This window comes from Nelusetta ayraudi, unplaced genomic scaffold, assembly GCF_046127955.1.
Source record: "Nelusetta ayraudi isolate G7.1 ecotype Tasmania unplaced genomic scaffold, CSIRO-AGI_Nayr_v1 ptg000042l, whole genome shotgun sequence".
In the NCBI taxonomy this organism is placed as follows: domain Eukaryota; kingdom Metazoa; phylum Chordata; class Actinopteri; order Tetraodontiformes; family Monacanthidae; genus Nelusetta; species Nelusetta ayraudi.
In genome coordinates this window covers 13,370,001-13,395,378 of record NW_027466092.1, presented here as the reverse complement: position 1 = coordinate 13,395,378, position 25,378 = coordinate 13,370,001, and the positions used below count along the sequence as shown (strand labels likewise).

Genomic DNA, 25,378 nt, shown 5'->3' with positions numbered 1-25,378 from the left:
TTCGCATTTTAAACACTCTTGTCTGCATGTTTCACTCAGTTCACTCGTCAATCTAAGAGCTGGTGTGTTCAGCGAATCAAGCTATTTTAGGCAAAACATTTTTCTGATTTTCTATGCAAACATCGCACTCGGTTTCAGCAGTGACTACGCCAGGAAACTACTGTTAATACAACAGAGCTGCACAACATTTCTGAAATGTCGGCTCTACAATCACTGAACGCAATGCCATTTATCCATATTGCCTGCTCACTGTACGCATCCTGTCAATTGCAGTTGCCACTAGTTACTGTTCTGTTGAACACAACAAGTACACAAGAAATGGAGGGAGAGTAAAAACAGGAACAATCCCAAACGTTTGTTTTCCTGATAGATTCTCACTTCCGCAGACGGTGGAATGTGGGAGTTGCCATGGTGACCGGGCGACTCTTGACTCGTTCGGTGTCTTTGATGTGCTGAGTTCGGCGTTCTGTCGGTTCTGGGATTATATAAATGGTTGATTCGACTGTCTGGTCGCACTGCTCCAGCCTCCAGCCGCGCAGAAGACGAGGAAGCGAGAGAGGAGACATCACCCGAGCCCGCGTCCCGCACTCATGACTGTAGAACCCTCGCGGAATTCCAGCGAGCCCGCCCTTTTGGTTGCAGCCCGAGTCCACGTGGAGCGAGCGGGCATATGTGGAGGCGGGAGGAAGCAGCCCGCGCAGCTGTGCGTTTCCAACTGGCACATTCCCGCCCGCGGATTTGGTCCTGACAATGAAACTGACCGACACTAGGTGATTAGTGTGACCACATGTTGATGACTGAAAAGTAGGACACACTCAAATCATAGTTGAAATCCACTCAAAGTTACATCATAATTTCGCTATATTTCAAAGTACGCCTCCTCTGTGTGCATAGAAAATTGTTACATGCCCCGGCAGACACAGACTGAGGCAGGCTTCTCAGAGGCTAATCAACATGTTTCATTGCACCTAAAATAACATACTGTCTCTTTGGCAAGTTTCAGTGGGGCGAAAATAACTAACTAAAATCTCCAACGTGATCAATAACCAATACTAAAAGACATTGGGTCTCTTCTTTATTAGAAGAATTAGTCTGTAAGGAAAATAATAGCTCTCTTTTCAAGTATTACTGGACAAATAAATAAACGGAAAATATGAAATAATATTCTAAATACCAATGTAAAATTAGCAAATCCAGCTTTAAAGGTCCAGTGTGTTAAATTTGGCCTGAGTTACGATTTTTCTATTGGTCAAAATGTTATATTGCCCATAAATACATTAATAAAATTGTATACTTGCAGTACAATAAAAGTCATTTGGTTTTCCTACCCTTGGAACGTTTCTCATAAGGGTCTTCCTTGTCGCTAGCTGCTATCTTGCACCGTCATATTTCCAAGAAAGCCCGCCTGACAGTGCCCTAAATGCAAAACGCACTGTCAGGCGGGCTTCCTTAAAAAAAAAAATTCACACTGGACATTTAAGTGGAATTGAATACTTTAACATACTTACTTACTTTAACTTAATTACAAAAAAGTCAGACAATAGCAAACCCGTCACCCTGTTTCTCATATTATTCCCAAACCTAGATTGTTAACAGAGAGTGATAAGTGCTAAATGTGTTTAAAATGGCACAGTGGTGGTTTGGATAAAAATTATCTGTGTAAAACGTTCCCCTAATTTTTTTTGGAGATTTCTTTAAAAGACAATGACTTTGTTTGAAAGATCTCCAGGGGTCTCTGAGCTGAGTCGGCTCAGCGCCAACGTCCCTTCAGCGGCAGCAGTATGGACATCGCCACGGACACAGGTTTGAATGTGGACATCGCTGACAGCCGCTTCAGTGGCTGGGCCATGGCTCCGACCATTCGTGGTGACTTTGCGGTGGTCCCGGATCACAGAGATTTTGTGAGGCCAGCACCAGCACCTGCTGGCCACAACGGGACTATCTCCTCCGTGGACCAGCCCCAGGAGCAAGGTATGTGCCATCACATGAATAACACAGTTATATAAGAGCAGAGAGACCACAGCGTTCTCTCAACAACCACTCCTGCTGAACGCGTGTGTGTCCAGTGAATGGCAGTGGCGATGGGATCGGGTCGCCCCACAGGGTCCTGTTCCTTGCTGAGCGCCTCAGCTTGAAGTGGAACCAGATCCACAGCATCGGCGCAGGCCTGAAGAACATGGGCAACACCTGCTTCCTGAACTCAGCTCTGCAGTGTCTCACCTACACGGCTCCGTTCACCAACTACATGCTGACACAGGAGCACTCCAGAACTTGTGAGTGTTTGCCCCAAGATGTTATTTTAGTCATGCAGTGATTTTAAAAAAATAACCAACAGTTCTGCATGTGTGTTTTTGTTTCCTGCTCTTCGTCTCTTTCTCCCTTGCCAGGTTTTGAGCCAGGGTTCTGCATGATGTGCACCATGGAAAACCACATCATTCACGTATTTGCCAACTCAGGGAATGTTATCAAGCCCATCGGTGTGCTTAGTAAACTCCAAAGTAAGCAAAGCGAGAGTTTGGAAAACACTTCACTGATTATTTTTTTCTGAATGTACAGTTTGGTTGCTTACTGCATCATTTTTTGCAGGAGAAACCATGTCACTGAAAGCCATCTGTCTGTGCTTTTACTTTTTTAATCCACACAGAGATTGCAGAGCACTTTCAGTATGGGAAACAAGAGGATGCCCATGAATTCCTGCGCTACATTTTGGATACCATGCAGCAGTGCTGCTTACCTGAAAATATGTGAGTTATTCCACATTCAGCGGCAGAAGATATTTGCACAATCACACTATGAAAATTCTTAAATCAGCGACTATATTACATTGATTAAGTGAAAAGTACAACCAACACCACAAATTTGATAGGGAGAATATTATTTCTACACTATACTACTATTTCTATATTTATTATATGATAAAATATATAGTTGCTGTATATATTGTCTTTTTGCCAGATCTGACAGGCAAACACAGACCACCACTTTCATCCATCAGGTGTTTGGCGGGTACCTAAGGTCCAGGGGTGAGTCAAAAGTGTAGATTTCCGTGGTATGTGCATCTTCTCATGTTCAGTGTCTTTTCTGCTTGTGTGATGTGACAGTAAATTGTGAGCACTGTTGTAATTTTTTTCCAGTGGAGTGTTCAAACTGCAAAGCAGTCTCTGATTCATTTGATCCCTTTCTGGATATTTCTCTGGAGATTGAGGTAAGGATCAACTATTGGGTGATTTAACGCATGTTTATTTTTTTTTAGATATCCTAACCCAAAGAGCTGAAATTGTTTCATCTTTTCCTTGCAGAATGCGTTCAGCATCTCTGATGCTCTCGAGCAGTTTGTCAAGCCAGAGCAACTGGGCGGAGAAAATGCCTACAAGTGCAGCAAGTAAGCGAACCCATTTAGCAAAGATAAGGAGGAAGAATTGACTTTATTACACTTGCAAGCTGCCAATCAGTGGTTTTGTTTAGGTGCAGTCAAATGGTGACGGCCAAAAAAGGCTTTTCAATCCACCGCAGCTGCAACGTGCTCACCCTCTCACTGAAACGCTTCTCGGTCTTCAGCGGAGAAAAGATTTTAAAGGTGCCGCAGACGTATCAATACTGTGATGTTGGTGTGATAGTGAATTTCACTTGATGAGATAATAAAAATGTCTGTTTGCTGTTGTCAGGGTGTCGCATATCTAGAGTACTTGAACCTGCGACCTTTCATGTCTCAGTCCCAAGGGGAGCCGCAGGTGTACGACCTGTACGCTGTGCTGGTCCACTCGGGATTCAGCTGTCACACCGGACATTACTTCTGTTACATCAAGGTACAGACCACACACTGGACAACCATTCAAAACGTACCAACGCGAGGCTGCTCCTCAGCAGGCGTAGTGAACGCTGCCCTGCTGTGTTTTCTGACAGGGCAGCAATGGCCAGTGGTACCAGATGAACGATTCCTGCGTGTCCGTCTGTGACATCAGGACTGTTCTCAGCCAGCAGGCCTACGTGCTCTTCTACATCAAGTAAGTGACGTAGAAATATATATGTAAAAAAAAAAAAATCTTACCAAACAAAGTGGAGCATCTTTGGTGACAGGAAAAAAACAAAACAAATAAAATGGACAATAGGCTTTCCCACTGTTTGAGTAATAATAAAAAAGCTTATTTCTCATGCATTCTGTACCTGTGATCATGCTGTAAGTTTAGCTTCCGCATTGAAAGAACCAAAAAAGCAATCAGACTAGTAGGCTAAATCAGCTACTCTTTAAATAGTGGGGGACTTTTTCTCTCACCATCAAATTCCTACTCGCCACCTATATAGCCAGACCCAATCTTATGTAAGTATGAATGTGTAGCATATGAAAACAAATCTGTCATTTGTTCTTAGCAGCTTTATACATTAATATATCTTTATGAAAACCTTGCAATAGGACTTGAGAAGCACTCTCAAATAATAAAAGACTTTAGGGCCCAGGCAATACCACCAAAAACTGAAAAACAGCCATCAACACACAATTGAATGTTTTTAATTTTTTCGTTCATTTTTCTACATAATTACAACATCCACATATACCAGTTCCATTTCATACTGGGAGAAACCTGGAACTTCGACATGCTGGACCTATAAGCGGTTCCTTCTGTAAAGAGTCCCCCATCTCATTCTTCACCTGCAGATGCAACGATGGCGAAAAAACAGCGTACGAGAGCCGCGCTAGCAGCCGCCCCGACTTTGCGCCGCAGCGGGTCATGATCCCGCGGATCAACATCAGCTTGCACTACGGCAACGCCGGCCACATGGGAGCCAAGCTGCCGCCCTACAGCGGCTGTCCGGTCAGGACTCACTTCGACAGGAGAAACAAGATAAAGGAAGTGTGCGGGAAATCACTGGAGGTCACCGGCTGTGACGCGAAAGCCCCCCACAGAGGGAACAGGCCAAACGGACTCATCTTGGGCGGCGCCAAACCCACCATGAAAGGATATCATCCGGGAAGCCACAAAGCGGTGCACTTCTTCCCCGACAGCAAGGCAGACCGCGGCGGCTTCAAGCGGGTGTGCCCCTGTCCGTACAGGGACGGCCCCCCTCACAACTGCTCGCACAGACTCTTCAGCCTCAAGTGCCGCAGAGAAAAGACCCTGGGCAACCTCAGCGGGCGCCACCACACTCACCACCAACACCACCGGCTCAGAGATGAACTGGGCTGCAAGGAACACGCTTATCCCTGCAACGTGGGGCCCTGTGATCCCTGCAAGCCGAAGAAAGGGAGTCTAGAGCCCCTGGTTGCCGAGGAGAAGAGCAATGGCAGTGATGGGGGAGGCGTCCACGGAGGCGTCTCTTTTCTAGATCGAGAATCAGAAACAACTGCAGCAGCTGAAGGCTGAGCAGCAATAGCGAATAGGCGAAGCAGAGACACGAAAGACACAACAGGACAGTTCTTTGTGGCAACTGCAGAAGTAGGAACTGCATCAAGGAAGGATTCCATGACTGATACTTCAGTGTAAATGTTAAAGCTATACTGTAAAAGTCTGAGCAGCAGAGTGGGGATTTTCCCAAAAGCGCCCAATCGACCATGCTCGCGTTAGCAAGTCAAGCCCTTTTTTTGAATTCACACATCACATCCTCTCTGATCAACATGTATTTTTATTCAAAGTACTCAGGAACATTTTCTTCAGCAGCTCCACAGCAAGCTATACTCAGAATGTATCACTTCATTAATTCAAGAGATTAAAATACTTTTTGGAGTAGCTGGTCTGTCTCTAGCCTGTCAGTAGAGACTGAACACCATCCTTCTAATCAGCTCTTTGTGATGTCACAGAGAATACTGATACTTTAAGAGTATGCCACCAGCCATTCTGTTCGTCCCATCATCCGGGACCACCTTGTTTTTGTCCGCTTCCAATCAGTTGGAGGGTACGACAAAGTATTTTGGTGGGAGGCTGTAAACAAGTGGCTAAATGTGTTGTTATCTTGAGACCCTACATTTTGGGGGCATAATTGTGCCAGTCTGTGTTTAAAAAAAGGAAAAGAAAAAGTAGGTAAAATATGGGACCTTTAAATATTATCCAGCCATCAGTAGTGATGGTCAGGAGTTTCCACTGCTATGCAGAGAGATGCACAATGCACAGAGATGCACTTTTGTAAACTGTTAAAACAGAAAGTGAGCTAACAGGATTAACATGCTATATAAACACAACCAAAAAAAAAAAAGCTGCACATTTTATATTTTACATGCATGGTGAACACAGGGACAGCCTCTTGTTAAACTAATAAATACAAAAGAAAAGAAAAGATGTAACGGAGAATGGTCACACGTCGAGTGAAAGTCAGAGGCCGTTTTTTAAAAGGGTCATTACAATTCGGACGTGTTCTCTACCTGCACTAATGCCTTTTCCTTCAAGGAACAAATAAGTACTGTAAATAAAAAAAAAGAAAGTCTTTCTGCATATATGGATACGTCCCATGATGGCTTTAAGATCAGACCAGCTGATAAATTAGCTTGAGGCGCTTTTGTAGTCGGCCAGTTACTACAAAACATCGTTGGGTGGCGGCAGTTGTCAAGGACCATGAAATATGAGTCCAGATGCCAAGTACAATGTAGGAGTCCAGGTACAGAATACAAGCGTGGGGGGGAGAAAAAAAGTAATTCCATATGTGTCCAGCTGGGGGCGATCTCATCACAGCCACGTTTCAGAACGGAGGTTCTCGCGGCTCTCATGTCGTCATCCAGTTTAGTCCGTTTAGTTCTCCATGTCCTGCGTTTGTTGAGTAACAAACGTCCCATCGGGGATCAGGGTGTGTGTTCAAAAACAAAGGAACAAACTAAAAAAAAAAAAAACAAACCCTCAGGCCGACAGAGAATTTGAGGTGCAGGCAGGTGGGAAGAAACTTGGTCCCTTTCAGTCTACAAAAAAGAAAAACTCCCACCTGAATCTGCTGTCCTCTAGCCCTGAACATACAACTACGAGGAGTCGGTGATCCCTGCAACCCACACACCCACACACACACACACACACACACACACACACACACACACACAGCGGGACTCAGCCGCTGGTCACTGACACAGAGGTGCCACAGGCGCAGCTGAAGGCAGTTCTCATTTCTTATTGGCTATCCTCCGCTTCCTGGTGGCCAGCATGTCGTAGAAGGGGTCCCTGCTGATGCTCGCTCTGTGGGAGGAGGGACAGCAAGTCAGTCGGGCTCAACATCAACTACACAGGCACACACGGGCAATGTGTAAACATTAGCAACTCTTTCCTCAGTTGAAAAAGAATCTGAAATACGTGTACTCAGTTGTACTTCTCGGTGACACATCCTGAGCTGACACACGCTCTCTCTCTCTCTGTCTCTCTCTCTCTCTCTCTCACACACACACACACACACACACACACACACACACACACACACACACACACACACACAGTGTGAGACTAAAACTCAGTAACCTCCAGTGTTTCCCAGAAGTGGAACAATGTGCGTGCTGAGATCACAGATATTAGTCTAGCGTGTGTGTGCATGTGTGTGTGTGTGTGTGTGTGTGTGTATGTGCGTGCGTGCGTGCGTGCGTGCGTGCGTGCGTGCGTGCGTGCGCATAGAATGACCAGCAGCCTCTTGGATGAGTCAGGAGGGAAACTGGATCGACTGAGTGTGTGTATCTGTTCTTAAGTCGGAGTGAATCTCGCTGACTTCAGGTCAGTCCGCTGGACCAGCAGCTAGTTTGAGTGAGAGTTTTGTAGCAGCGAACACAATTTGTGCCCAGTTTTTATGTCGCAACTTGAATTTTGCAATGTACTTATTATGTTGTCTGCTAATCTTGACATGAGTAGTAGTTTATCAAATGAAAACATACAATGAGGCCTGATTGTATCGCGTCACCATAGCTGGGAACATGTAAGCTAATGTGTGCTAATGTTAGCATGAAAGCTATCAACATTACTTCTGCCACTTCACTGCTATGACCTTCACTACAATAGACATTGGACCTTCGGACAAGGGATGTGACAATACCGACACCGGGGTTTGAGTACTCAACTCGATGCCACTGTGCGGCAAAGCACAGTTAACGTTACTTGACGGAAGTGAAGAGTCCTGTCAGCGGTGTGGAAATATTCAGGTAGATGAGAGCAAACACATTAAAATTGACAGTTTTGCACTCAGTCTTTTATTTATGTGTGGCAGTGTGATGTTCAAAGCACTTTTTTTAAATGTCAGTATATGATATTATAGTATGAGTGAGTACGAATATATAATACAAGTGCTCATATCATACTACTGTAAAAGAAAAGAAAGAGTGGTTTTGGCGCATCCCTACTTCAGACTATTTTGTTTGCACTCAACTGCAGGTTTTTCATTTTTTCACACTGACATTGTCAGTGTGAACCCAGGCTAAAGAGTTTTGAACAAACAATGTGATTTGGGACACACCTTGTAGTGCCACCTGGAGGCCCGCTGACTAAATCTCCCAAACCAAGGTGAAAGGCTTTCTGTCTCTCTTCCCCTTCCAGCCACTTTAAACAGCACAGAGCTGCAGCTCCAGCCCAAGATCTCATTTCCAGTAACTTACTCAAAAGTCCCATCACTTTCGCTAATGGGTACGTGCGCGCGTCAATGCTAAGCAGTTTTCCAAGGGTCGTTAGAGCGTTGTCTAATATGATTACCCTGCTGAGATATCGATCACATTAGCCGGTGGAGCTGCACCTGCGGGGGAGGATGATGAGGAACAGCCAGCCGGGCTGAACAATTACCCGCTGCTCTCCTCATCCGCTGCTACGACTTCTTCCACCTCTGTGTTCTGGTTAACAAGGGCCTCTTTGGTTATGACAGGCCAGGTGTGAAGCAGAGCACAGCGATGCGGTGTGTGTGTGTGTGTGTGTGTGTGTGTGTGTGTGTCTTTGTTTGCTGAGCCTTGACCAAAAGAGGAAGTCCGGCAGAGCAGAAATCATCACTGAGTGTTTATCTGTGTGGAAGTGTGAGAAACGCAGTCACCAGCAGTGTGTGTGTGTGTGTGTGTGTGTGTGTGTGTGTGTGTGTGTTGGCGTGCCCGTTTCCGATTAAGCTCTCAGCTCCTTGTGTGAGTGTCCAGGGTGTGTATGAGTGTTTGTGGCAGTCAAGGTCAGACATGAGAAAGTTGCCACATGGGAGCGTTTTCTCTCTCTCTCTCTCTCTCTCTCTCTTACTCTCTCTCTCTCTCTCCCTCTCTCTCCCTCTGTCTTTCTCTCTCTCTCTCTCTCTCTCCCTGAGTGGAAATGGGAACACACACACACTGGCGGCGGCGCCTCTCACTTGATGGACTTGATCCACTCCTCCTTCTCCTCCGGCGTGGGGGCCGATATCCGGTAGACCACGTGGTTGCCCTCCACCACCCGGCCGTCCGCCTCCGTCTTGCAGGCCTTGATCACCTGGCCCTTGTGGTTGGGGTTGTAGAGCTCGAAGCAGTTCTGGGGGAAAACAGCCACCGGCGGAAAGAGAGAGAGAGAGAGAGAGAGAGAGAGAGAGAGAGAGAGAGAGAGAGAGAGAGAGAGAGAGCATGAGAAAGCAGAAGTTTACTTTTGTCGTCACAATTTTTTTGCGTGAGTGTCAGAGGTGGCAAAAGTATTCACATTCTGTACTGCTATTCTGTAAAACTATGGATATTTGTGTAAAAAAAAATATACTGTGGTAAAAGTAACAGCATTGGTTTAACTCCTTTGCTCATGTAAAAGTAATAGAGTTTCTGAAATGTATCTGTTCATTGATCATTTTTCAAAAATTAAAATAATAAAAATAATTTCTTTCTAAAATATCATCTACTTTCATATTGAAGTACATTACATATATATACAGCAGCAGAGATCAAATAGCTCCACTTCAAGCAGCGACAACTATAATAAAGAAATAATACATTACTTTGAATGTAATTTGTACCTTTTGAACTCCTAAACCTAAATGTAACAAACATGTTTTTCCATTGTCAGGAGTAAAAGTAAAATGGTGTCAGAAAAATAAATGTTCAAGTACAGATACCTGGAAAAATCTACTTAAGAAAAGTACAGTAACAAAGTATTTTTGTACTTTCCACCTCTGCTGTATGTATGTGTGAATTAAATTCATTAAATGAAGACGTGCTTGAGGCTGACCGGCTTGTGTTTTTACGAGGCATCACTTACGGGCTTCCTGGGCTCGTCCACCTCTCGGATGCTGAGGTTCTCGAGAGGAATGATCCCGCGAGGTTCTTTATCCTGGAAACACACAGACGGGACAAACGTCGACACATTTTCTCATCTTTCACTCGGATTCAGACGCAACATGCGTGCATTTAGAAAGGTTTTTTACCCCAGCGGTGTTACATATTACAACCCCCGCAGGATGTTTCATGTGGCCAATTTAATGGCCGACATGGGCGACATTGAAAGGGATCTATAGCCAGACAAATACGATTTGCAAAAATGTATCTACAACTTCAGTTTGTTTTATTGAAAAATAATCATTCATATTTAAGTAACTAAATTACAGCTAATGAATTGGTGAATAGTGAATTGACAAAATCCCCTGGGGGATTACCAACAAAATGTTTGCAACATACTTACTTACCATTACATGGTACTAAATCGTACACACTGGGACTTGAAAAGAGACAATGAGAGATAAATGGAAATATTTTGTTCTTACTAAAGGTGGAGTTGGACCACACAATTACGGAAGCTCGTGTAAAATTGCTTTTGCACTTGTGAAATGACTAAACATATTATGACAACTGAACACCTGCAACCTCAGGTTTTCAAAAACTTTTTAAAAAATCGCGAACCAATTACGAGGGAAATTCAGCAAAATTCTGCAAGCAGCTGCATGTGTAACGCTGGGTCTACATTGTTAACATTCTAACTAATTTGACACTTTCTCTTTCCCTTTTTTATACTGTCAAGACACTTCCATCAACATCCATTCCACTGAAGCAGACTTTAAATGCTTTACTCTCTCTCTTAATACACAGAGCCTGACAGAGTTGAAGCGAGGATCAAGGAGGTGCCAATCAGGGCTCACTGGAGGTGTTTTTTTTATTCAACCTGGTCATGGAGGGGACGGCACCCGAGGGAGACGTAACACTACACCCTCCATCCTCCAGCGGCTGCTATTCTGTCAGGGGGCTTGAGCGGTGTTGCGTGTGTGTGTGTGTGTGTGTGTGTGTGTGTGTGTTGGGTTGGGGGACCTTGAGGAACAGCCTTGTGTCCCCCTTGTCATCCTTCTACTAATGAGGGGGCACAGCAGGGGAAGGAAATGCCCTGGGACAGCTGCTCACAGCTGGCTCTGTGTGTGTGTGTGTGTGTGTGTGTGTGTGTGTGTGTGTGTGTGTGTGTGTGCGCGCGCGCGCGTGTGTGCGTGCACGTGTGTGTTTTGGTGGGTTGGGTCTTCTCAGAAAACCACGGATGTCGGGGTGACAGGCAGCAGGGATGGGGGAGGCGCTTGGCTGGCGGCACAGCGGTGCCAGATGTGAGCCGTAGACGCTGCAGATGTTTCCCAGGGTGCCTCCTGTTAATTGCGCCTGCACGAGGCTCATTCGGGTCAAAAGGGCTGCATCTGTTAAAGAGGACGGGCCGGAGGGCAAGCGACCCCTCTCTTTAACTTGTGCGCTCGCACATGCATTTGTGTTATTTGTGTTGCATGTCAGCAGTGTGTTGGCAGATTGTGCTCGTCTACATCCAGAGGACAAAGTGAGCTCGACTGGTCGTTGAATCTCTACTGCGAATGGCTGCAGTTTACCTACTGTTCTGTTGTTGTTGTTGTGCTATTAGACACAACAACTAATCTAAGAGTTCAAAGAGATCTTTGAGGAGGCTTTCAGAGGTGTTCAGCCAAACACCTCAGTTATTTCTACAGTGTTTCTACTAGTTATATGTCTATTAACTAGATGGTGAACGATTGCGACCAGCGGTTCATCTAAACGTTAACTGGTGGGAACCACCTGGGTCAAATCCGGACGTCAGACATCAGTTTGATGTATGTCTTCATCTGTTTGGGTGAAAAAGTTTGGGAGGCATTACTTTAGAAGCTAGTTAGCTTTGCCTTGCAACAATGATACTGATGTGCAAAAGCGTGTTGTTTAAATGTAGTTTTGTTTGTTGCACATAGCAGTTTTCCAGGCCGTGCATGTCGACACACAGTTTTGTGCCTCAGCAAAGCCAGAGGTGATTCAAATTCATGACTCATTTCATCTTCATGCTGTTACATTTAAGGTCACTCCGCCCTCAAGATTCTTCTTGTTTGGTGTATGAACAACTGGAATTCCAAAGAAATCAAATCGCAAGTGTGTTTCCGGAAGGCTGGTCTGTGCAAATTCTTGGAAACAAAGAGGAGTGAGTTTCTTTTTCGCTTCTGTGCCTTTCTCATTCATTCATCCAGTCATTCGGCGGCGGCGTGCAGCAACAGCAGCCGAGCACGTCGGGTGCACTCACCGTCGTGTACTCAAAGTAGTAGAGGCAGTTGTCGGTCAGGATGAACCAGCGTCTCTTCCACGTCTTCACGCGGCCACCTGCCAAGGGAAACCGCACGGCACGTGAAGTTCGGACCTGAGAGGAGACGCTTTTTCTTTTCTTTTCTTTTTTTTTTTGCTAACCCCACGAAGACCTCAACTCCACGCGCCACATCTGGTTCTGATCATCACCCCCCCACACACACACACCCGCCCCTTCCCTCTCCTGCATTATTAGCCTCAATCACAGGCTGCATGCACGCTCCCTCCGGCAGACCCCTCCTAGTCTCTGGAGACGGATGCCTGCAGGCGCACTGGGAGGCAGAAAACTGGGGGAGGGGAGGTGATGGGGGGAGCGCTGGTTAAAACCGTTACCAGACGTGCGCGCGGGCGCATGGCGAGCAGGCCGGCTGCAGCGGCAGGCATGATATATAATAATGCGAGGAGTGAAATTTGGGGAAGTCTCCTGGTGGGAGACAATCTCTCCATCTGCCGTTGTCGTGTGTACATGAAAGCAGATTATTGGGATTATTGGATTTTGTGTTTGATTACACCATCAGCGGTGCAGGCGAGCTGTTTACCTATGTAATCAAAGGGGTGGGGTGGTTTTGGGGGGACGGTGGGGGCCCCCAGAATGCGACTGATGTCGGCCCACAGTCTGCAACGTGCGCGCCACTGCGTTTGCTGACTCCGGAGAATGAGCTCAGCGCAGCGCAGCCGTTGCAGACGCGCTCAATATGTTGTGCTCACTTGACCCAGATTGCCATTCCATATTGCTTTCTGGAGTAAAAAAAAAAAAAATCCACTATCTACATAATGGATGAGAAATGTTTACTTTCAGACGCGCCCCTGTCCTGTTTTTTAGCGGCTGGGATGGACCGTCGGGTCTCGTGTGAGAGTTTATGATGTTGTGGCCCCGTGTGAGGCGAAATTTCACTTGTACTGATATTTGTGTCTCTCCATCTTTAAGTAATTTCAAGTCCGTCCTTAAGTATGTTTCTTGCTCCAGCAAATTCTGGAAAAAGCAGCTCTTTATGATGTCACAAAGCGCTCAGATACTTTAGTGATTAACAGCCCCACCCCCAGACCGCCTCAGTCAACGTTTTATAAATAAATGCTTTCTGTCCCTTTGTGATGTCACAACAGGCACCAATACCTCAGTGAAGCGCCACTCAAGTCAGTGACTCCACAAAGAGACCAGATGTCTGTTTTTCCCTGTGGGATCGCTGCAGCAGCCTTGTTTTTATCCCCCTAATTATTCACAAGAGGCTGCTCCACCAGAGTCCAGACTGAGATACACACAGCGAAGAGGGAAAAACACAGCTCACAATCTGGGACCTTTAAAGTGGATTTTTAAGCAGAGCATTGGCGTCTTCTGTCGAAGAGGTTGCGCGCTGGCTAAGATTCAGCGGGATTTCTGCGTTTCTTCGCCGCTTCTCTCCAGACACCTTTAGAAATTGCCTTGAAGAACTGAGGAACCGAGTGTGTGGACGAGATCACACACGGCAGACGGAGATGCAAAGCGACACCAGGCACCACGGGCAAGACGGCGCCTGGTTTCTCGTGGCAACCAGGAGCGGCATGTAGAGATGATACTCTGACACTGAAGATTTGCTTCAGCGATGCAGGAAGTGATTCCAATTCACCACTCACACTCAGGCCACCTATTTATTCAAGTGAATTTAAGCCTCTCAGCTTGTTTGACACGTCAACAACAAGAACTTCTTGTTAATGACAGAATTGTAAAAAAGAGACGGGAAGGTAATAATTCCTTCACCCATAGTTGAAAAAATTTGCCTAGAGGCCAAAGAGAGAAATAGCAAAAACAGAAAAGACTTCAATCAACCGGGCTTGAAAGAGTCTCACAGGCAGCGCATGAATGAACGCAACATGAATGTGTTTTTGCACGTCTTGCGCGTACACGTACCGAGCTTCAGGAGCCAGCCTTCCCGATCGGGGTTGAAGAAGGTGTGCGTGAGGTCGTTGCCGTCGTCCTCGGGGATCTTGAAGGGCTCGTTTTTGATGCTGTCGTACAGGTTCTGCAGAGGGAGGAGGAGCGGCAAAAAGATACAACAAAAACGCATTGAATTTGTGAACTGACAAGAATCATCACGCAAGCAGTTATTAGGAAGAAGCGGTCACCCTGAGAAGCTCCTCCGGCAGGTCCCCGCCCTCGTTGATGCCTCTGTTCATGGAGATGAAGCGCTCCACGGGCGGCTTGTCCCTGACGTTGGGGTTGTGCAGGCTGGTGTTGAGCATGATGATGGCGAACGACAGCACGTAGCAGGTATCTGACAATCAAATGGGACACAAACACGGGTTTGCCGTCAGGCACGCACACACGAGATCGTCAGATAGGGAAGCCTGCGCGGAGGAGCCTCTCTCCTCATCTTCTCATTTCCTGCGCGCACACGATATGGAAGCAAATTGGTTTTCTTTCCGCGGCGCGACTCTGGATTCAGCACCTGGAAGCAGAAGGTTCACTGTCACTTTCTGTGCTTTCGTTTTTTTCTAGGCTCAGTGTGGAAGTCCCATATCATGACGCTTTTCTTTTCAGTTGACTTTCAGCTCCAGTGCCTCTTGAAGAGCATTAGGACAAGACTGATTATCCAAAATCTCCTGAACAGCATGGTTAGTCAGCTTCACCCTGACGCTGATGTTTTGTTTTATTTTTGGAGCTTCCACGTGTTCGGAAGGAGAGGACCTACGAGAGGCTTGAAGTCTTCTCTCTCACCTCGGAGATTAAACAGTTCCTTCCGTGACATCACAAAGCGCTGCCCACCAGAACGTTTCGGTACAGAACACTGGACTTTTAAATTGTGCACAACGTGGGCCTTTAATCGTTCAGAAGATGAACAGGCCAGTAAACGCCAATGATAGGCAGATGTGATGAGTGTGAGCCTAGATTCACTTCTTTCCTGCATTTGTGTGGACCGGTACGGGACAGGACTGCTTTGGAGCAGAACCTTTGGAAGGGAGGGATCATGGGGAATCAGAACCCCTCCAGCAGGGGTGTCAAACTCAAATACACAGTGGGCCACGATGTCAAACTTGGACAAAATGTCGGGGCAACGTTGATATTTATTGAAAAAAATCTTCCTCCGGATAGAACAGTGAACCTTTTCATATGGACCCAAGCAAGTTTTGCTTCAACCTGAATATGGAACAAGCAAACCTTTACACTCTACAATAAATTACTTCATATTGCACACATAAAAAAACCCCAATCCAAATAATTAAAATGCAAATAAAAATCGTATGCCTCATTTTATTTGCAGTCTTCTAATTTAAATTTCAACAGTAACCTTTTACCACGGACACGTACAAATTTAGCCCTCGGGCCTGAGTTTGACACCCAAGACCTATTGTTTCCCCTGTAGAGGTTTAATTCACACTGCTGGAGGAAAACCAGGACGATAACCCGGAGAAATGAAACGTTGTTCCGTTTCAACTACTGAATGAGCCAAAGTGAAACCTTTTGCGTCTTCCGTGCTAATTTCCTTTTCCCTCTCTGCTCTTAATCAGGCCCTTCATGGCTGATTGTGGAGCGAGGCAGCGGGAGAAGAGACAGGGGGGACGTGGGGAGGGGGGTGGGCCGGGCGCTAATCTCATGTTCAGACACACGGGCCACTGGCTGCTTGTAAATGAATCATTCATTCCCCTCCGTCTATCTTCTCCCGCTGACACACTTTGGCTTCGCCCGTCCTTCGCTGCGTATTGTCTGCTCGATAACATGCGCTCTATAAAAAGCTCCGCACGCACAAGCCAAGTGCCGCAGGAATTTCACCGTAGTTTGAAAAAAAAAAACCCAAAAAACTGAGGAGTCTGTTGGAGCCTTGTGAGAAACAGGTTGCTGACGCTGTCTGAAGATTATTTATCGTCTTTTACGAGTGCAGTGTGCGGCCAATGCAGATGGTTTGAAGCTGCCGTTCTGCCTTGAACCCACAAGTGTCACGCAGATTTTCTCACCACAATTAAAACACTTTTCCTTTGTAGAGCTCCAGGAAGTCGCTTAAAGGCCTGTGAAGTGCTCTCTATTTCTAATTTGGTGTGGAATGAAGGATGATCAAATTCTGCGGGGAAAAAAGGAGGGGAGTGGGGTTGAAAATTAAAGATATCTATCGTGCAACTTCCAGAACGGCAGTGTGGACAGTTGTGGTGCTATCGCGAGGCATTTTGGTGATCAGTCATTAGTCATACGATAACATCAAGGACGTAATTCTCAGCATATGTGAAGTCCTGCATGTCTTAAACTCATCAGTTCATCGGCTCATCTTTGAACAAAGTGGTTCGATTGTTTGTTTTTATCCTTTCTGTGTGTGCAGCTCACACTGGATTCATCATCTTCAGTCTGAAAAACTGAAAACCTAAAGCCAAATTTGACTGGCACAACTTTTTGAATTGTATATCATATCGCTTCTGATATAAAAATAATGAATCATTTAAGTTTTGTTTTTTGTTTTTTAGCATTTTATATTAGTAAAGCTGTAACATTGGCAAGTGTCTCGAGAAAATCAGAGGGGAAAATAAGGATCCCAACTTAAAATAACCCTAAAAGAAGAAGAAGCCTCTGGACCCTGAGCTCGTGTCATCACCACTGTGGCTGCCAAGTTACATTTTTCATTAACTTTTTTTTAAAGAAAAAATATTTACCCAAACAGGATAAACACAGAATTTGCTCCTTGCCATGCGCCTACTCGACTATACTGCAAACGCAAAGTTGCTCTATGATACATTTAATAATTAAAGGGAAGTTGTAGTTGCGGCCTTTGTTTTGTCACAAGACCATGTATCATTCAGCCCAGTTGAGTTGAGTGCACTGAATAATGGATGCCCCTTGTTTGTTGTCGCTTGTTTATTCTGAACCCCCCATCCAACCACGAGATGCAGTAGATGTAATCTGGTTAATCCTCATTGGGCTTTAGTTACAGCAACTCTTATGGCTTAATGATTTGAAAATGCATTAAAAAAACAGGCCATCAGCCATGCATTTTATGCCTCAGGCTGCACTTATCACACCAGGCTGGACTTGTTGCCAGTCTACTGACTCTGTCCCACATATTGAGATTCACACGTTGACCGTATACATCATCATCATCATCATCATCATCATCATCATCATCATCATCATCATCTTGACTGAGGCTGATGATGATCACCGGCTGTGCTTTTACAGGCTCTAACACGGCACATGAAGTGTTAAAATAACCAGTTTCTTATATTGTGCGAAAGAAGAAGTAACATGCACTGAGTCAGCTGCAGATGTGCCGTCAACACTTTTGCCAGTAAGATGGTATAAATGGGAAGTAAAACATTTGGCTCGAAGGAAGTAGACTGAAAACAAGCCCAGTTGCCTTTATTTATAGAGGCCCGATGGCACATGATGGCCAGGGGCCTCCAAACTTTCGCATTATTGTACTTGCATTGTGAAATAAGTGGCCAGACTATTCTGGATACGTACAGTATTAAATAATAAAATTGAAAAATGCTATTTTAGATCAGTTGCCTTTATGAAAGTAGGAGTTTTTGAAATTCAAATCCACTTTACTTTTTTGAAATGAAAGCTAGCACCAGTAGTGTATGTGTTATTAGAGTATGGTTAATTGTATGTTTGGGGTTACTGATCCAAGGCTAGTTTCTGTCACATCAAGTCTTGTAATCCAGACCCTACCAGCTCCACCCATAAATAATGTTCCTCCACTGCCGATGAAAAGTTGCATCAGAACTGTTTATACCAGCAGCAGACTGAGGTTACAACCACAAATGATTAATAGTGGATTGTAAAAGTCTTCCTGTGGGTGTTTCTGTGCGGGACTCCAGTGGATGTCCTGCTATTCCCCACAATCCCAATCACGTCTCCAGTTATTAGTCAGTGCCTTCGACCACCAGAACTGGATCTGGTTACTGGGCACAGAAGATCTGTCTTGGGTTGGAAGATCAGCCTGCTCTGTGTCTCACCTGTGGACTGGAAGACGCCCGGGTTGCACTGGCAGTAACGGGAAGCAAACGCCTCCATCATGCGGTCGATCTTCTGGGCTTCTCCGGGCAAACGGAAACTCCAGAGGAACTGCCTGCAATCCGAGGAGCAACAGCAAGGGACAGCCGTGTGAGGGCACAGCTCGGAGTGCACGTGGCTGTGTGTGTGTGTGTGTGTGTGTGTGAGCACTCTGCTTACCGGAGCGCTTGCACCAGGTTCAGGTCGGCAAACTCGTGCAGGTCCACAAAGGCTAGCAGCACCTTGATGTTGAAGTCGTCTCTGTGGGCGAAAAAAATACATGAAAATGAGAAAAAGCTGATATTTATTATATTCTACTGGGGACAGTAGCTAAGCTAGCTCTAGCCAACTTACAGATCTTTATTACTTTTTTGAGCTTTATTGATTTGATTGAGCTTTGCGAAATTAACCGTCCAGAAAACTCCTCAGACAACAGCATAGTTAGCCTTCTGTTTGCAGCCTCCCACATCTTTCCTGCGAAAACTGATGCTTTGTTGCATCTTCCTGATGTTTGGAAAAGGGCGAAGGAGGCAACCACAAGGTTGTCTCGGAGGGCGGACCAAACAACCTGGCCGGGGGTGACAACTCCAGTCCGACAGAGGTATGAATCCTCTTCATGACATCACAAATGGTTGGCTCAGTGTGTGAAATGGACTGCAGTTGTTGGGGGAGTTCATTTGCACAGGAGAGACACATACAGTAAGAAAACACTAAAACACTGGCAGAATGAATGTTTACCAAACACCTTTAACCTCTGGAGAAGAACGAGCCGGTTCAGGAGACGTCAGACACCTCTGAGAAGAACGAGCGCAGGTCGAAATGAGAAAACCAAATTTCCTCTGCAGCGGCGTTTCTCCGACTGGCCGCCTGCACCTCTGCATTCCTGTCATGTTTGGCTCCTTTATTCGTGTTGGCTGCCGAGCGCGGCGGCGTCTGCAGGCAGTTTGAACAGCTGGCCGGTGCTCACCGTCTCACCGGCTCAGAGGGAGGAACAGCTCAGCCCAGAGCGAAGCCACACAGGCTCCTTTTTGTCCGAGGCTTGTTTTGCCATCGAGGGGCTTTTTTCTTCTTCTGCTCTGATCCCGCTGGTCGTCCATCCACGTCCACGATGACTGCCTCCGCGTCGGGGCTAACGCTGGGGTGAAACCCGTCTCCGTATTTTGTATTTTCTCTGGACGGAGTGTTGAAAGAAACAACAGCGACGTCGGCCCTCCAGGAGCAAACAAGGAAGTTGTATTGCCAAAACATTCTGGGGTTATTTGAACGATGACTTGAGAGATTTTGAGCGACTGTGATGGTGCTACGGCCTCCTCCTCGCATCTGCCGCCAAATCAAATCCATCCTGTCCTTTGTGGGTTTTACTATAATAATATATCACAAAGACTCAGGCCTGTGGCCTTCTTTGGAAAAAAAAAATATATTTTTTATTGAGGTTAAGAAAGAAAGCAGAAGACACTGCAATAAGTCCGGAAGCATGTATTAAAAATCAGCCTCTGTCTATGAATCCACCTTGGAGCTGTCACCCCCCTCTTTTTCTTTTCCTGCTTGCTTCCCGCCTTCCTCTTCCCCTTCGCTCCCCATGTAACATCAGCCTCCCCGCCGTCCTTGCACAAGCTCAATTAGAGATAATTACCGAGCGTAAACTCTAAGCCTGTGTTTAGTGTGCTTTCCAGGAGGTAGGTGGCCCTTTTGATGATCCTCTTTGAAAGAGAAGCCCACAGCCGAGAGCGAAGGGTTCCCCGAGTGAGTCTCCGCTCCTCCTCACCGTCAGCCTCATTTACTGCGAGTCCCATTGTTGCCGCTGCTGACTGACTGACGCACAATGGCAAGCTGTACTCCGATGACGGATAATGGAGACGCCAGGTGTAGAGCAGCGAGTACAATGTGGAATTAAGGCCGTTTTGGGAGTGAATTTCCCATCCTATGTCTTCAACAGAAAGTTTCAGTCAGTCCACTTTGTTTTTTCCACTTCATCAGTTATGAACAAAGCAATTGAAGTTTTTCTGACCCAATTATTTCCAGAACATATTTTGCTCAGAGAGATTTTTCTTTTTTCCTTTCGGAAAAGATGATTCTACTCCAACCTTTTAGTTGTTCAAGGACCAAATTTACAAATTCTTACCTTTTGGAAAAAAAAAGACTTTGGAAAAAGACAATTGAGGTCACACTTTTCCAGACTTTTGGCTCCCAGCTTTTTCTTATTTTAGAGGAGGCGAAGCCTCTGAGCTGGTAGGAAAACTTTGCTCTGCCATTCATTTAGGGCATATATTGCTGTTGGTAGTCCTTGCACTTTCATTCACATTCCCCTTTTATCTTTTAACTTTATTCAATTTTAAACGACTGTGCACGACTGCACACATGGTAACACGGTAACATGGTAACACGGTAACATGGTAACGGAAACACGTAAAATGAAAAAAATATAGACAAGAAATTAAGTTGTCTTATTTATATGAGTCTTCACCAATGGACATATAACATAGCACATGTTGATGAAAAATAAATTATGTTGACATCGCACACACACACACACACACACAAACACACACACACACACGGATGGGCTTGTGGTTGTGCAAACTTGCAGACTTTCCTCATCAGCATGTGACATTTACTTTTGTCATTTCTGTGCTGCTCATCAGCGACGGGTTGATGTTGTCTTTTGTTCAACATTTTCAACAAATATCACCTGTCAATCACACGCAGCCAGATGCACGACTGATATGAGATTTTCTCTTTTATTTTTATTCGTTTACTCCCCTACAATGCCAACAGAACCAAACGTTTTTTGTTAACTATCGCTGGTTATTGGTGGCTGGGTTGAAAATGACTATGCTGTGAAACTCCCTGTCAAACACGTCGTTATTATGTGAGACTTTTCAGACGCTAATAATTCCAACATCCATCCTGCTAGCAACAGCAATGTTGGTGTTCAGCACCTCTAACTGATGAAATGTGTGTAATGTAGACCAACTCTGAGCAGCAAATCTACTGCAGAGAAGAAATACAGTACATGAAAAAAAATCCCCTCAAAACGACAAAACGCGTATACAGTGCAGATGTTTCAAGTGCATGTGCCGGAGATAACTTTGCACACGATCAGTTTCTTGCACAGACAGCCAAGATTTTTTTGCCGCACAAATGTGGGTCAGGAAACCTTTGATGTGCTGCTTGTTGATTCAGGGTATTTTGTCCCCTCCTCTCCCCTCCCTCCACTCCAAACTATCTAATCTCACCCTCAGATAACACCAGCCGCCTCAGCAGCGGCAGGATTTTCCTACTCGTGCATTATCTGGCAACCCGGCCTGGAACCTCGTGCACCTGGCCGCCTCTTTTACAGCCTCCTGCAGGTTCTCGTGGGAAGGCCAAGATAACCAGCCGTTAAAATTTATGATGAGAGAGGCAGCAGGGGTCAATCATGCCCTCCCCTCAGCCCCCCTTTCTTTCCTCTCCGCCGTTGTCAAGTCCATTCCATAATTTCTTTCTCCGATTATTTAGGGTGCATTAATCTCGTGTGAGAGGGATTTTTTTTTTTTTCGTCTCACCGTTCGCCCAAGTAGTCCCCAATGACGGTCTTGTTGAGGCCCTCGCCTTTGTAGAGGAACTGGGCAATGTCTTCTGGGGTTTGCTGCAGGAGGTCGTTCTCCAGCAGGAACTGGATTCCCTGCGCAAGGAGAAGGAGGGAGCAGGTTTTTCTTAAGTCAAGAGAGTAAATGATGGTCAGTGACAACTTTTCAAAGCAGACATTTGATCCTTTTTTTTTTTCACAAGCGCTCAATGTCAGCCTTCTTCTCACTGCTCAGATGTTAGAGGCTGAGCCGGTTTGGAGGTAAATGATTGGGTACCTTCTTTGGATCCATGTTGAATTTTTTTCTTCCCATGGCGATCTGTTTGTTCCTCTGGGATGTTTTACTGCGAAAAAGATAAAATGAAAAATTTGAAAAAACGATTTATTATTTTCCTTGTCAGTCAATCGATGATTGAGAGTTAAACTCGTTAAGATACTTCAAATGTAGTTGAAGTGTAGCACCAATGCCTATTCTTAGACCTTCCATTGCAGACTCTACTGGATTCTGTAATGAAAGCTGCAGAAAGCAGCATGTTTAGCCCGCTGTTTGCAACCTCTGGCTAAAACTCTTTTATCTCCTGTTAAGACTGATGCTTTGTTTGACCCTCCACACATTTGGAAGGGACCAAAAACGAGGCAAACACCTGGCTAGGCTGCTGTCACCAACCAGGGAGAAGCATCAGTGCCCTTTGTGACATCACATGGCACTGACTTTCAGAATTGCAGGATTATTATTGTTATTAGGTTATTACCATTAGCAAACACTGATAACTAATCAGGTGAATCTTGCGCAACATGGGCTAGCTTCATCCATTTTACGTGAATGCATTTTTGGATCTGAACCGAAAGTAAACATGGCGCACACGCTCAACTGTGCGGTGCGGTTTGCGGCGCATGTGACACAGTAACAGACGAGAGAACAAAGCAGACTTGGCCTTGGCGACAGACGCAGCGCCCTGTTTGCTTACGGCCGGCATGGCCGGTTGATTTATCCCGCACACGCTGCACGTCGCACATCACCTGTCAGTGTTTGCCCAACACAGGTGTTGGAGGGGGAACACACACTGCCAGTGCTAACAGACCTGCCACAATAAAACGAGTTACAATCAACGGTTTAAACTCGGCCCAACAGAAGGGGAAGTGGATGGATATTTGGCCTAAACAAACACAAGGGACATATGGCGGTCCGGCGCGGATGCCGTGTCCAAACTCCTGCTCATGATAACGGACAACAACCTTTAATTGACACAAGTGTAGATGGATAATATGATTGTGCGAGCTTCATCTCTGCCGCGGCTCCGGTCACCAACCTTTCTCCGATGCACGTCAGCTGCTCGATCTCCGTCATGACTTCGGCTATTTCAAACTTCAATCTCTGAGGGAAAAGAGCGAGAGCGAGGTCATTGCTGAATGTGTTTCAGTATAGGAAGCAAAAAATATCCCCGCTCAGCGGCGTTATGATGACAGCTCTTATCTTGTGTTTTGAAATTTCTGGATGCGGAAACGCACAGCTTCTTGTTTTTCAATGATTTTATTTATAAATGGGTTTAATTGTTGAAACATTTCGTAAACCTCTGTGGATATCAGAAATTAATTTGAGATTAACATAATGTGCAAGATGCTTCCTAACATTACCAATACGTCAGAAATTATAAAATGTAGAATTAGTTAACAATATTTTTTATAACGGATGTTTCTTCAGCACACATCTTGGAGGATTTCTGCCCCTTCACTGTAAAATCCTCATGCTGCAGGATGGTGTGACAGAAATTGTGAAACTTGAGAATTTTTCAATTTTTCCCCCTGAAACCGGTGGCTGACCCGTGACTGCTGAGACGTGACACGACTGTGGTAGAGAACTCATCAACTTTCATAAGATAAGAAAGGGTTTGCAAAGCGATCCTGAAGATTTAGTGGAGGCACGAAAGCACTGCGCCGCTGCAGATGGGCAAATAGACAATATTCAAAGTTCAGAAACTACAGCAAGAATATATATAAAAGCGCTGGTTCTATTTCTGATACGCTTTTCTTTAATAACTGTACATTGTTTGAGGTTCACGGTCATCGTCTCCACTCAGTCAGAAAAACACCTGCCGTGTTATTAGAGTTCAGGTGCTTCTCTTAATAACCAACTCAACGTTCTGCATTGCGGCCAAACGCACCTCAATATCGTCGAGCAGCTCCCTCTTCCTCCGTCGGATATTGGAGAGCTCATCCCTCTCCTCCAGGGACAGATCCTCCGGCACTGGAAAACACAAGATGGGAGGGAAAGAAGAAAAAGGAAGCGTTCACATCACTCGTGGTTGCAAAAGTCGGCTGTAAACACAATCAAGGATCCAGGAACGGTGAAAATCAGACATTTGTTTTATTTTTAAATCAAAAGAAACGCGTCCTCCGCACGCAGTCGAGTGAAAGTGCTGCCGTCGCAGCGCCGACCGATGACTGTTCATCTGGAGCACCACATACTGGGGGTGTGCACGTTCGTCTTAATTAACCAGAGCGAGAGAGAAGAGTCTTAATTATTCCACTTGAAAGTGTTTTGCCCCCTACTCCTCCTCATCCTCCCCCTCCTCCTCCTCCCTCTCCTCCTCATCTCTGCCTCCGGTGGGGAGTGTCTATTAATAAAACCAATCCAGATTAACTTTCCTTTCATTTAAAGTGAATTTGGTAATTTTACATGGCCGCGACCCTGATCCCCCGGCCCGGGTCTTTCCTCCCCCGTATTCTTTTCTCGTTAACGCTCTGTCTGATTCTAGAAGCCTCTACACGCTCCCTCCACCCCCATGCTTCATCCTCACCCCCATTTTATTTCTCAATTTTCTTCATCTGAGCTCAGCGACTTTGCTTCATTAAGCCAGCTTAAAGACAGAAAACGCAGAAAAAAGAAAAAAAAGAAATCTCTCCACGAGAGGGGGGAAGAAATGGCACATCTCATATTGCAGCAGCAGCTTTGTGCCCACATCTTTCAACAGTGGAGATAAAGAAAAATATTCACTTGTTGTTTTTCCTTGCAGGCGGGAAAGTCGAGCCAATTAGATGAAAACAAGGTCACTGTGCTGAAGAGGAGGCGTTCAACCCGGTTTTTAATTCGCCAACTTTGCATTCAGGGAGCCGAGTATTAATTTGGCTCCATGACAACAGTGCTTAGAATTTTTTTGGGACAGCCAACCAAACCTCAGTATAGACAGTTGACTCGTCAGTGTTGGGGGATGTAAACAATGAGCGAACTGTGCCTTTTTCTTATGCAAATGGAGCAGAGAAACATTTTGCTGATAGTTTGCAGTTTTTTGTCCAAACATTCCTAGAAAGTGTCAGTTTTAGCATAAAATCCTGGGGCTTTGCAGGAGGCAGTAAACAGAGGGCTAAACACAATGTTTTCTGGAGCTCAGGA

General features: G+C 45.5%; 2 protein-coding genes across 3 annotated transcripts in view; one reads left to right on the top strand and one right to left on the bottom strand.

Moving 5' to 3' along the window:
• The first annotated feature begins 57 nt into the window (after window positions 1–57).
• On the top strand, window positions 58–6,451 carry LOC142893767 (ubiquitin carboxyl-terminal hydrolase 17-like protein 6). 2 transcript variants are annotated; one of them, XM_076034642.1, is made up of 12 exons: window positions 58–770; window positions 1,722–1,971; window positions 2,067–2,273; window positions 2,388–2,498; window positions 2,645–2,744; window positions 2,956–3,023; window positions 3,135–3,205; window positions 3,300–3,382; window positions 3,466–3,577; window positions 3,714–3,806; window positions 3,904–4,004; window positions 4,655–6,451. In XM_076034642.1, the coding sequence occupies exons 2-12, from the start codon at window positions 1,782–1,784 to the stop codon at window positions 5,358–5,360; spliced, it is 1,842 nt and encodes a 613-aa protein (XP_075890757.1). In that variant the 5' UTR covers window positions 58–770; window positions 1,722–1,781; the 3' UTR covers window positions 5,361–6,451. The 2 variants fall into 2 exon arrangements, with proteins under 2 accessions (XP_075890757.1, XP_075890755.1); XM_076034640.1 differs by having other exon boundaries at window positions 3,666–3,806.
• The window catches only part of LOC142893769 (cytohesin-3-like), a 31,766-nt gene continuing 11,989 nt past the window's right edge, over window positions 5,602–25,378 (bottom strand). The window contains exons 2-13 of the mRNA XM_076034645.1: window positions 24,150–24,232; window positions 23,298–23,362; window positions 22,265–22,331; window positions 21,965–22,083; window positions 18,600–18,680; window positions 18,383–18,495; window positions 14,567–14,715; window positions 14,352–14,463; window positions 12,408–12,484; window positions 10,125–10,196; window positions 9,262–9,416; window positions 5,602–7,148 (exon numbers count right to left, since the gene is read on the bottom strand). Of these exons, the coding sequence (XP_075890760.1) occupies window positions 7,076–7,148; window positions 9,262–9,416; window positions 10,125–10,196; window positions 12,408–12,484; window positions 14,352–14,463; window positions 14,567–14,715; window positions 18,383–18,495; window positions 18,600–18,680; window positions 21,965–22,083; window positions 22,265–22,331; window positions 23,298–23,362; window positions 24,150–24,232 (1,166 nt within the window). The 3' untranslated portion in view covers window positions 5,602–7,075. The remainder of the gene's footprint in view (window positions 7,149–9,261; window positions 9,417–10,124; window positions 10,197–12,407; window positions 12,485–14,351; window positions 14,464–14,566; window positions 14,716–18,382; window positions 18,496–18,599; window positions 18,681–21,964; window positions 22,084–22,264; window positions 22,332–23,297; window positions 23,363–24,149; window positions 24,233–25,378) is intronic.

Bases quoted from the DNA above. Each gene is read 5' to 3' on its own strand.
- LOC142893767 (XM_076034640.1), top strand. From the start codon at position 1,782: ATGGACATCGCCACGGACACAGGTTTGAATGTGGACATCGCTGACAGC. The intron at 3,206-3,299 runs GTAAGGATCAAC...TTTTCCTTGCAG, and splicing joins ATATTTCTCTGGAGATTGAG to AATGCGTTCAGCATCTCTGA. The intron at 4,005-4,654 runs GTAAGTGACGTA...CTTCACCTGCAG, and splicing joins TACGTGCTCTTCTACATCAA to ATGCAACGATGGCGAAAAAA.